The following is a 12,848-nucleotide window of genomic DNA, read 5'->3' as shown; positions in this document are numbered from 1 at the left end:
CATACTGAAAAGAAAAGTTCAATAAAATTTTCAACTTAATAAAAATTCAAACCTTTGAATGTTCTCTTTAATGGACTATTTACTCATATGTCTAATTATATGTGCTTTCATTGTACTATATATATTTTGCCATGTTTCATTATTTACCTGATGTAGCAAAATAACATGCATAAGAGTAAAGAAAGAAAATAATAATTTTAAAAAGGCAAAAAATAGAATGAGGATGTATGGGGGGTACAAAAATGGGGGGAGGACTTGGACAGAATATTCACCACAGAAGAGATCCAAAAGGCTGAGAAACACATGAAAAAATGCTCCAAGTCTCTGATTGTCAGAGAAATGCAAATCAAGACAACAATGAGATACCACTTCACTCCTGTGAGAATGTCATACATCAGAAAAGGTAACAGCAGCAAATGCTGGAGAGGGTGTGGGGTCAAAGGAACCCTCCTACACTGTTGGTGGGAATGTCAGTGGGTCCAACCTCTGTGGAGAACAGTCTGGAGAACTCTCAGAAGGCTAGAAATGGACCTACCCTATGACCCTGCAATTCCTCTCCTGGGGATATATCCTAAGGAACCCAACATATCCATCCAAAAAGATCTGTGTACACATATGTTCATAGCAGCACAATTTGTAATAGCCAAAACCTGGAAGCAACCCAGGTGTCCAACAACAGATGAGTGGCTGAGCAAGTTGTGGTCTATATACACATTAGAATACTACTCAGCTATTAAAAATGGTGGCTTCACCATTTTCAGCTGATCTTGGATGGACCTTGAAAATTTCATGTTGAGTGAAATAAGTCAGAAACAGAAGGATGAATATGGGATGATCTCACTCTCAGGCAGAAGTTGAAAAACAAGATCAGAAAAGAAAACACAAGTCGAACCTGAACTGGAATTGGCGTATCGCACCAAAGTAAAAGACTCTGGGGTGGGTGGGTGGGTGGGGAGAAGAATACAGGTCCAAAAAGGATGGCAGAGGACCTAGTGGGGATTGTATTGTTATATGGGAAACCGGGAAATGTTATGCACATACAAACTATTGTATTTACTGTCGAATGTAAAACATTAATTCCCCAATAAAGAAATTTTTAAAAAGGAAAAAAAAAAAAAGAAAACAGGTAAAAAAAAAAAAAAAAAAAAAAAGATGTGTGAGGGGGCAGGCAGTGTCACAGTGGGTTAAGTGCATGTGGCCTGAAGCATAAGGACTGGCTCAAGGATCCCGGTTCTAGCCCTGGTTCCCCATCTGCAAGGGGACCACTTCACTGGCAGTGAAGCAAGTCTGCAGGTGTCTATATTTCTTTCCCCATCTCTGTCTTCCCCTCTTCTCTGGATTTCTCTCTGTCCTATCCAAGAATAGCAATAATAATAACAACAACAATAAGGGCAAGGAAAAGATGGGAAAATGGCCTCTAGGAGCAGTAGATTTGTAGTACATGCACCAAGACCCAACAATAATCTTGGAAGCAAAAATAAATAAATAATAATAAATGCATGGATCAAGATAAAGATGAGTATGGGATGATCCCACTCATAACAGAAGTTGAGAAAGAAGAACAGAAAGGGAAACTCAAAGCAGGATCTGACTAAATTTGTAGTAGGGCACCAAAGTAAAAACCCTGGGTGGAGGGTGAGGGTGGATGTTCATCTTCATGGGGGGAGGGAGGAGGGGATGGGACACAGTCTTTTGGTGGTGGGAATGGTGTTTATGTACACTCCTATTAATTTGTAGTCATATAAATCATGATTTAAGTGATATGAGAGGGGGAAAAAATGAATGTCTCAAACTTTTTAAAGCACAGACTGAGTCTTTTTAATACCTAGGCTGAGTCTTTGATATGTTGACTCTCTTAAAAGCTCAGCCCAGGGAGAACAAAAGCAACTGGTGGCTACATACAAATAATGTCAAAGGACATGAAATATGGTGAGGCTGTGTATGATACAGAAAATCCTAACAAAGGGATTTTTCAAAGTTAACCCAATTTCCAAACAATGGGATTATAGCAATAACTATCTATTGTCTTCTTAAATCCTAAAACAACAGGAATCTCCCACTTCCTGTATAGAGTCTATGTTTCTCCCAGTCCTGGAACATCTGGGGTGGGGCTCACTTCCCTGCATGCTTCTCTCAAGTCAGGTCAAATGATATTGCATCCACTGATTCCAACCTAATCAATGCAACGAGTAACGTCTCAGCATGCTTCACCTCAGACTATGTACAGAGACGTCAGGCATGGATTGCCAACCCTTCACCCTCATCACTCGGGTGAGACCTTTCCTTTCATGGTATTCTCTAATTCCATTCCAGGAGGTTCACTTCCTAACGAAGTCCCAAAACCTAGATATAGGTCAGGTCCTGTAAAATAGAGCATATGTTCACATGTATGCATAAATTAGGGCAAAATATATACCTGAAAGCAAAAATACACAATAGTCTGTAGTGAGTCAGTATCAAGTTCATAATGAAATAGTGTCTACTTAGACTTAGATATCCTCCTCACCTACTTCCTACTACAGTTCTCTCACTCACGCCAAAGCTAACCTTATCAAAGCAAGAACTGCAAAAGCTGAATAAGGGCAAGAGACTGACATACTTTAACGATGACTCTTTAGTCACTATCAGGCCATTCCACCAGCTGGGGCCCTAATCGAGGAGTCCTGAGATTCCCAAACAGACTTGATGGGCCTAGAACTCAAATAAATCCGTCTCTCCATTGTTACTGGTCATTTCTATCAGGAACAACAAAATAGACCCCTTTCTGGGCCCCCATAGGACCTTTCCCTCAACTTGGATCAACAATGGTAGAGAATGTTCCATCCTTTGAAAGGAGGATGGACAACATACTCTATGCTACACCTGAGGAAGATGGGTCAATACTGGGGCAGCATGGAATGCTCCTACTCATGACCACAGAATGTGAGCTCAGATCTAGAGGAATGCAGAGTTCATATAGGCTCCTAAGCTAATTATGGGCCCCAGTTCACATCAATTCAATGGGGTTTACAGTCAACAATATTTATTCACCTTTCCTATATTAGGTAGCTACTCTCTTCCCTGATCCAGCTTTCTGATCCTTTTCCCAACCATGATGACATCATCTCCCCAGACAATAACTTGGATCCACCTGCATATCAGATTTTAGGTTCAGGAAAAAAAAAAAAAAATCCTAGTATAGCCACAGGCCCTTTGGAATATAACTGAAATATGCCTACTAGCTATCAACAAAATGGAAGAACCCCCAACACTTCATCTGCACTATTCCAGCCTTTAGGTCCATGATTGTTCAACAATTTGTTTGGCTTTGTATATTAACTCTCTTTTCAGCCACCAAGTTCCAGATGCTAGCAGGATGCAACCAGACTTTCCTGGACAGACAACCCCACCAATGTGCCTTGGAGCTCCACTTCCCCAGATCCCTTCCCCACTAGGGAAATAGAGACAGGTTGGGAGTATGGATTGACCTGTCAACACCCATGTTCAGCGGGGAAGCAATTACAGAAGCCAGACCTTCCACTTTCTGCATCCCACAATGACCTTGGATCCATACACCCAGAGGGGTAAAGAATAGGAAAGCTATCAGGGGAAAGGATGGGATATGGAGGTGGTGGGAATTGTGCAAAGTTGTACCTCTCTTATCCTATGGTTTTGTCAATGTTTCCTTTTTATAAGTAAAAAATTTAAAAAATAAAAATATACTTAAGCAAAGAAAGGTTTATATTATATTATATATAAGTATTATATTATATTTAAGGATTATATTATGTTATATTATATATAAGAATTATATTATATATAAGGATTATATTATGTTATTTCAATCAACTGATTGACTTGTTAACAATTTAGTCTGCCTGTAAGATACTTAAGCAAAGAAAGGATTTCAATTTGCACAGGTAAAACTAATTATATTTATGTATAAATATAATATAATTCATATAATTTATATATAAATATAATATAATTCACTTCCCCCAAGGGAAGTGAATAACAAGCATTAAAATATCTCTTGATACTGTTCTCTTAGAAGCAGTTAATGGATCCTCAAGGATATGAAAAACAAGATTGAATTCCTGACAGACTGCTTCAAACCCCCTTCAGCCTTCAGCAAACAAAACCAAGTATCCTTACTACAGCCATTTCCACTTATATAATGCTCTCTTCTTACAGCCAAGACTACCCCTTCTGTCTAAGAAAACAAAGAAGAAATTTAGGAGTCACTTCGGTCTGGAACTCCCTTTGCTGACTCAGGTAATAAGGTTACGTACTGTTTAGAAAAATTTTTTTAAAAAACTTAATCTACCAACTTTTTACCCATTGTTATCTCTGAATTTATTTCAGTCATTACATTCAGCCAAAATTTCTTTTAATTTTATTAGTGATTTATTATTAATTTACAAAATTATAATATAACAGGGGTATATTCCTACCCCATTTCCACCACCAGAGTTCTGTGTCCCCATTCCCTCCAATGGAAACTGCAGTAGTTCTCTCAAGGTCATAAATATGGCTTGACAATTTTTTCTATAACTATATTTCTATATATTTGCCCTTTTTTCCCTATGGTCCTGCCTTCTCTTCCTTTATAATTCACAACTATACCTACTGCTACTTCTGAATGCCTCTCCTTTTTTCCTCTTCTCTCTCTGGGTCCTGATGGAAATGGAGTTCAGAGCCATCTCCCCCTAACATTTCTCCCCCTCTGAGAGTAAAATTCCTTATGAGGTACAGAAGGAAAGAGTTCTGGCATCTGTAATCACGTCTCTACTGGACATGGACGTTAGCAGGTCAACTGATTTCCCCAGCCTGTTTCTATCTTTCCCTAGTGGGACAGGGCTCTGGAGAGGTGACATCATGTGGCAAATTGGTGAGCTTGTCTTCTCAGGGAAGTCAGAATGGAATCATAGTAGCACCTGCAACTTGGTGACTAAAAGGCAGTAAGATATAAGGCAGGACAAAATGCTTAGTAAACAGGAACCACAAAGCAGGAATAAAGCAGGTGAGAATAGAGAAAGAAGCGAGGAAGTCTATTTTAGGTTATGTTCCTAGGGTCCCATAATATTAGTAATTTTTACTTGAGTTTATAACTAACATGGAGGTGGACTGAAAATATAGTCTGAGAAGATGGTTTCAGAGTTGAGAATAGGGCTACAAAGCCAGATTAGAGCAGAGAGTATCTCTCAAACTTGAAGAAAATATGTAAGTACAATTAACTGTTTACTCCATCGATCTGATCTGGGTTCCATATATTTAGCACAAGAACCAGTATAACCTCTGAGTCCCTGTCAGTCTGAGCTCAACGACCATGGTCATAGCTGGGAACATTCTAGGCTGTGCTCATTTCAGGAGCAGTCTTCCTCGAGTGGCAGAAAGACTGAACCAGCCTCCCTTCAGAGAGTGGGGCAGTCCCTACCATTGCTACTTTATAGTGAGGGCAAGGTCCTGGAGAGGCCCACAAGAAGGATTATAATGATGTTCCTGATGGAAGTGTCCAGTGATGGTGGAGAGAGAGATCTTAGAGCTCTAGGTCCATCATATGTATGTGTGAATGCAAGGATCCCCTGAGTAGAGCTCCAGATAATGATTTGGCCTTGTATTGGCCAAAACAGCTGCCATTAAGAAAGGCAGTCTCTTGCCCTTTTCCAGCTTCTGTAGTCCTTTATCTGATGAGCCTAGGCTTCTCCCAGTTGTTAAAAGCATTGAGTCTCATTTGTTGTATCCAAACCAGAATTAAGTTTATGGGGTCTGACCTCAAGTTAGGGAGGAAATACACCTAGGATTTTAGTGGGGCCTCTGTTAACCTTAAGTTTTACTGCATTTACTTATTTGCTTATTCTAATAAAGCTTAGTAATAATTTTTAGAAATTGATAGGTATTTTTCTAATGTACAAAAACAAGCAAAACAAAATGCTTTGATTTCAGAATGTATACTATTAGAGCTATTAGAAAAGCTACTGGTCTTCTACCTTTCCATGTCTTCACAGGTACAACGTAATTAAAGTGGCACAAAACATATTAACAGGAGAAAAATACCAAATTTCATTTTATGCACATGAAAGTGTTATTATGGATATAAAATTATCTGTACAATTGCAAACACCCAATTCACATAATTCTATAAAAAAAAAAAAAGAATTTATAAGACTGTGACAAATGGACAAGTAAAGAAATTTTTGACATTCTTGATTGGACAATTCAAAGCTGAGTAGCATTTGTTTACAAACTCCCCACCCCTCACTCTGACAATGAGTGTTGCTCTGTCTCTGTTAGGAAAGGACCCCCTCAGGCAGAGTTGTAAATCCTGCTTTCAGGGATAACAGAGAAGAAGAGAGTCAAAGAGAATTTCTCTTCTGGGAAAGAGGGAAGTTTTGGGTCTTTTTGTTTGTTTTGTTGTTTTTTGTTCTGTTTTTCATTTTTCTGGGGGGGGAGGTGAGTTAATGGCTTACGGTATAGTTGTTGACACATGAGTACAAGTTCTCCTCTTTGCATCCTTCAAGCAATAGGACCTCAAGGGTTTCTCCATTCCTTCCCTCCCTCTTCTTCCAAGCCACTGCACCCAGTCTGAGTTTCACAATGTAATTTCCCTCTCTATCCTTATTTCTTAAGTTCTCTTGGTAAGTGAGATTATTCAGTATTTTTCCTCCTCTTTTTTACTTATTTCAATTAATATAATGACTTCAAGTCCTATCAACGATGAAGCAAGGGAGAGGACTTCATTTTAACAGCTGAGCATCATTCCACTGTGAATATGTACCACCTCTTATGGCTACTCATCAGTTGTTGAACATCTGGGCTGCTTATAAGTTTGGGCTATTACAAATTGTGTTGCTATGCCCATAAGTATACATAGATCACTTCTGATAGGTGTTTCTGTTTTCTCTGGTCAAATTCCCAGGGGAGAAATTGCTGGTTTATAGGATAGATCCACTTCTAGTGTTCTGAGAAATCTATAGACTTTTTTCCACAAAAGTTGGACCAATATACACTCCTACAAGCAATGCAGGGTTTTTGATTTTTTTTTCCTTTTGCTCCCGCATCCTCTCCAATTTATTCTTTTTAATGCCTGACATTCTCACAGGTGTAAAGTGGTACCTCATCATTGTCTTCATTTGCATTTCTCTGATAATCAATTACTTTGAGCACTTTGTTGTGTGTCTGTTGGCCAACTGGTTCTCTTTGGAAAAGATTCTGCCCATGTCACCCCGTTTTCTAATGGTGTTGTTGCTTTGTTGCTAAATCTACTGAGGGGGTTTTAAATGTATTTTGGTTATTAGTCCTTTATCTGAATTATATTGTGCAAATATCTTCTCAAATTCGGTTAGGTATCTTTCTATTTGAGAGATGGCAGCTTTGTCTGTACAGAAGCTTTTCAGATTGCTATAGTTCCCATGATTTATTTTTGGTTTTGTTTTCTTTGCTGTCAGACTCGAGTCTTTGAAGGAATTTCCAAAGTGTAGATCATGAAGTATTCTGCCAATGTTTTCTGCAGTCTAAGCTCTCCCAACTGAGCTATTTTGGCACCCAGTGTTTTCTTACATGTATTTGATAGTTTCTGATCTGATGTCCATGACTTTGATGCACTTGGAATTGACTTTTTTGCATGGTGATATGTGGTTGTCCAGTTTCACTCAGTGTACATTTCAACCCAACTTTCTCAACACCACTTGTTGAAGAGAAGAAGAAAGGAAAGCTTAAGGTGCCATTTATTCATCCATCACTTCTTTAATTTAAAAAAGTGCTCCACAATACTTAGTGATTAAATTATAAGAAAAATGAGGAAGTGATTAACATAAAGGAGAATGCTGCAGCTTGAAAAATATTGAGGCAAATGACACTGGTTGGGATAGAGCACAAAGAGAGATTCTATGGGTCAAATGGTATTTGATTTTTAGATCTCAGTGGCAGTTAAATGGAATTTTATAATAATTACCAACTAGGAAGTTGGGCGGTAGCTTAGTGGGTTAAGCGCACGTGGCACAAAGTGCAAGGACTGGCGTAAGGATCTGGGTTCAAGCCCCCGGCTTCCCACCTGCCAGGGTGTCACTAACAGGTGGTGAAGCAGGTCTGCAGGTGTCTGTATTTCTCTCCCCCCTTCTCTGTCTTCCCCTACTCTCTCCATTTCTCTCTGTCCTATCTAACAATGATGACATCAATAACAACAACAATAACAACTACAAAACAATAAAAAAACAACAAGGGCAACAAAAGGGATAATAAACAAAATAAATAAACATAAAAAATTTTAATTACCAATTAAACTGTATTTACACATTAGTCACATTTCCATGCATTTCACAACAAAGAAACATCTTTACCTTCCACTGATATTCACTGATTTCTAGTATTTTTCAGAAGAATAGTTAATATAGGATAGCATGTCAGTATTAAGCAAAAGTAGAATGTAAGTATTGCATTCTCCAGGATGTCTTCCTTATGTATCTGGGCTTCTATCTGTCTCTGCATAGCCATTTATCATCTACTGGTTCTTTCACAGCTCATAAACACATGAAAACCTCCAACTTTAGCAGTATCACAGGATTCATCCTCCTGGGCTTCCCTTGCCCCAAGGAAGGACAGTCTCTCCTCTTCCTGCTGTTTGCTTTTGTCTACCTCCTGACCCTCATGGGCAATGGTTCTATCATCTGTGCTGTGTATTGGGATCAGAGACTCCACACACCCATGTACATCCTGCTCGCCAATTTCTCCTTCCTGGAGATCTGGTATGTCACTTCGACTGTCCCCAATATGCTGGCCAACTTCCTCTCTGACACCAAGGTCATCTCCTTCTCTGGATGCTTTCTTCAGTTTTACTTTTTCTTCTCCTTGGGTTCTACAGAGTGCTTTTTCTTGGCTATCATGGCGTTTGATAGATACCTGGCCATCTGCAGGCCGCTGCACTACCCAACCATTATGACAAGGCATCTCTGTAAGAATCTGGTACTCAGCTGCTGGGTGCTTGGTTTCCTATGGTTCTTGGTTCCTATCATCCTCATTTCCCAAATGTCCTTCTGTGGATCCAGGATCATTGACCATTTCCTGTGTGATCCTGGTCCTTTATTAGCTCTCACTTGTCCAAGAGCCCCTATAATAGAGTTAACTAGCTCAACCTTAAGCTCTCTACTTTTATTCATTCCCTTTCTCTTCATCATGGGGTCCTATGCTTTGGTGCTTCAAGCTGTACTAAGGGTGCCTTCAGCAGCTGGGAGAAAAAAGGCTTTCTCCACCTGTGGTTCCCATCTGGCTGTGGTTTCTCTTTTCTATGGCTCAGTGATGGTCATGTATGTGAGCCCAACATCTGAGCATAAAGCTGGAATGCAGAAGATAGTGACTTTGTTTTATTCTGTCCTTACTCCACTCATCAACCCTGTGATCTATAGCCTGAGAAACAAAGATATGAAACATGCTATGAAGAAATTTCTGAGAATATAAAATGTAAAGTATTGGTTTTAAAAATTGGCTCACACACTAAATGTATGATATGGAAAGACTCCTGAAATAATATAACCTTATAAAATGCTATTAAATCACCAATAAAATATTATTAAAATGTTAGGGAATCTCAGTGTTGATTTTCAGCTTCTTCAATGAAAAGAAAACCAACAACATTCATAAAGTCATTCATAAAGTCATTCATAAAGTCATTCATAAAGTCATTCATGTTGTTTTTAAACTTTATATACTACCATGGTTTTCCTACCTCCTACCTATTACAGGACTGTAAGTGATCTCAAATGTTTATTCCAACTCCCTGATTTTATAAATGATAAAATAATAGTTTACAAAATTAAGATGAATATGTTGGGGAAGTGTACTTTTCTGCAAACTCAGAAAACCTCTCCACAAAGGTAAGAGAGAAAGAGAAGAGTTTCTGTTTTGTTTTGTTTGTTTGCTTGTTTTTAGATAGAGCCAAGAGGCAGAGAGAGACTATATTAAAGAGACCACAGCACTGAATTATCCCTCAATGCAGTGGGGCCCAGGTTTGAACATGGGTCACATGCATGGCAAAGCAGCACATTGTCCAAGTGAACTACTCCACTGGCCTGAGAATAGTTTTTTTTTTTTAATTGGGGAATTAATGTTTTACATTCAACAGTAAGTACAATAGTTTGTACATGCATAACATTCCCCAGTTTCCCATATAACAACAACCCCCCTAGGTCCTCTGAATCCTTCTTGGACCTGTATTCTCCCCACCCACCTACCCCAGAGTCTTTAACTTTGGTGCGATATGCCAATTCCATTTCAGGTTCTACTTGTGTTTTCTTTTCTTGAGAGTGAGATCATCCCATATTCATCCTTCTGTTTCTGACTTATTTCACTCAACATGAAATTTTCAAGGTCCATCCAAGATCAGCTGAAAATGGTGAAGTCACCATTTTTTACAGCTGAGTAGTATTCCATTGTGTATATAGACCACAACTTGCTCAGCCACTCATCTGTTGTTGGACACCTGGGTTGCTTCCAGGTTTTGGCTATTACAAATTGTGCTGCTATGAACATATGTGTACACAGATCTTTTTGGATGGATGTGTTGGGTTCCTTAGGATATATCCCCAGGAGAGGAATTGCAGGGTCATAGGGTAGGTCCATTTCTAGCATTCTGAGAGTTCTCCAGACTGTCCTCCACAGAGATTGGACCAATTGACATTCCCACCAACAGTGTAGGAGGGTTCCTTTGACCCCACACCCTCTCCAGCATTTGCTGCTGTTACCTTTTCTGATGTATGACATTCTCACAGGAGTGAAGTGTTATCTTGTTGTTGTCTTTATTTGCATTTCTCTGACAATCAGAGACTTGGAGCATTTTTTCATGTGTTTCTTGGCCTTTTGGATCTCTTCTGTGGTGAATATTCTGTCCATGTCCTCCCCCATTTTTGGATGGGGTTATTTGTTGAGTTTGGCAAGCTCTTTATATAGGTTGGTTATTAAACTCTTGTCTGATGTATGGCATGTAAAGGTCTTCTCCCGAGAATAGTTTATTACTGCATAAACATTAAAGCAAAAAATTGGATACATCAAAAGAAATTTAAAAAAAAATAACCCATTGTGTGTACAATTGATAACAAGGTCTCACTTACTCAAGTATAATGAGGAGATTAAGGAGCTCACCATGCTAGTAGAGAAACATAAGCAAAAAAGCCCACATATATAACAGAGATATCCAGAACACTAACAACAGATTCCAAAAAACTCAACTTCTATCTCTCCTGCCCTGCCCCACTTCAACTATATAAAAGGCCAACACTACTTCATGGGGAGGAGGTTGGTTTGAGATCAGACACTCTAGTTTCTGACTATGAGTTCCAATAGCAATAAAGCAAATTCCTTCTGAAGTTGAACGATGGCCCACTCTCTGATTCCACAAACAGCCAAATTCAGGAGTTGGGGGGGAGGCGAATGGTGGCACAACCAGCTAAGTGCACATGTTACCATGCTCACAGACTGGAGTTCGAACCCCTGCCTCAGGGAAAGCTTCACAAGCAGTGAGGCAAGTACTACAGGTGTGTCTCTCTTCTTCTCTACCTCTCCTTCCCCTCTCAAATTCTCTCTGTCCTCTCTTTAAAAAAAAAAAAAAAAAAAAAAGGAAAGGAAAGGAAAGGAAAGGAAAGGAAAGGAAAGGAAAGGAAAAGAAAACTATGGCTGCCAGGAGCATTGGATCCATTATGTAGGCTTCAAGTCCCAGAGATAACCCTGGTGAAAAAAACAAAACCAAAACAAGCAAACAAACAAAAAAACCCACCAAACTCTGTCACACTTATTTCTGTTTGGAAAGAAATTGCTTTGCTGCTATTGCTATGTGCACTGGAGGATGGATTAAAGCTCAATTCAAGGACTTCAAAGAGTGTCCCTTTTAATTTTATTATAAAGATAAATAATAGGCTAGAGCCTCCATATGCCAACCAGTAAATGTATATCACATTAATAAAGTTGGAGGACAAAATCTTATTATCGTATGAATAGATGAAAGGAAAACGTTTGACAAAAGTTAATGTTCATTCTTCATTAAAATATCAGCTATCACTGATAGCCCTGGCAACTAAAAAATTTAACAGAAGATCTGATTCTGTCTTTCAGGGACATATATGCATGCATCTAGCAATTAGGTTAAAATCTGCTGCTGCAGGATCAATCCCAGTCTTATACTTGTGCAACCATGAGTATGTATTTTTAATGTTTCAAGATCAGCTTCTTCTCCATTAAAATGGGTACATAGCATAATAGCAAAGGGAAACTTGTGCCAGAGGCTCTGAAGTCCCAGGTTCAATTCCCCACACCACCATAAGCAAGAGAAGATCAGTGTTCTGGTAAAAGAAAAAAAGGAAAAGGAAAAAAAAATCAATAATAGCTACTGATTTAACTTGGGGCCAGGAGATGGCACACTTGACTGAGTCCAGTAGTTACAAGCACAAGGACCCAGGTTCAAGCCCCTGGTCTCCACCTGTAGAGGAAAAGATTTGCAAGTGGTGAAGCATTGCTGCAGGTGTCTATCTCTCCCTCTCTATCACCCCCTTCCCTCTCTATTTCTGGCTATCTCTATCCAATAAATAAATAAAGATAATTTTTAATTTAAAAAAAACACCAGTGAGTTCTGTATCTCCACTTTTCCAGAGCCCTGCCCCACTAGGGAAAGAGAGAGACAGGCTGGGAGTATGGATTGATCTGTCAACACCCATATTCAGTGGGGAAGCAATTACGGAAGCCAGACTTTCCACCTTCTGCACCCCATAATGACCCTGGGTCTATATTTCTAGAGGGTTAAAGAATAGGAAAGCTATCAGGGGAGGGAATTGGATATGGAGTTCTGGTGGTGGGAATTGTGTGGAATTGTACCTTTCTTATCCTAT

At 39.2% G+C, this 12,848-nt stretch overlaps 1 protein-coding gene across 1 annotated transcript; it reads left to right on the top strand.

The window, feature by feature from the left end:
* Positions 1-5,669: 5,669 nt before the first annotated feature.
* Positions 5,670-9,432, top strand: LOC103126298 (olfactory receptor 11G2-like). Its single transcript, XM_007537195.2, has 2 exons — positions 5,670-5,689; positions 8,532-9,432. Exons 1-2 carry the CDS (start codon positions 5,670-5,672, stop codon positions 9,430-9,432), a joined length of 921 nt encoding a protein of 306 aa, XP_007537257.2.
* The last annotated feature ends 3,416 nt before the right edge of the window (positions 9,433-12,848 follow it).

This window comes from Erinaceus europaeus, chromosome 16 (assembly GCF_950295315.1).
Source record: "Erinaceus europaeus chromosome 16, mEriEur2.1, whole genome shotgun sequence".
Classification (NCBI taxonomy): Eukaryota; Metazoa; Chordata; class Mammalia; order Eulipotyphla; family Erinaceidae; genus Erinaceus; species Erinaceus europaeus.
The sequence above is the reverse complement of the archived record's forward strand: the minus strand, read 5'-3'. Positions and strand labels throughout refer to the sequence as shown.

What these genes read in the sequence shown, in the direction of transcription:
- LOC103126298 (XM_007537195.2), top strand. Translation starts at nt 5,670, where the DNA reads ATGAGCCTAGGCTTCTCCCA. An exon ending in ATGAGCCTAGGCTTCTCCCA is followed by an intron (nt 5,690 to 8,531) that starts GTTGTTAAAAGC and finishes CAACTTTAGCAG; the next exon opens with TATCACAGGATTCATCCTCC.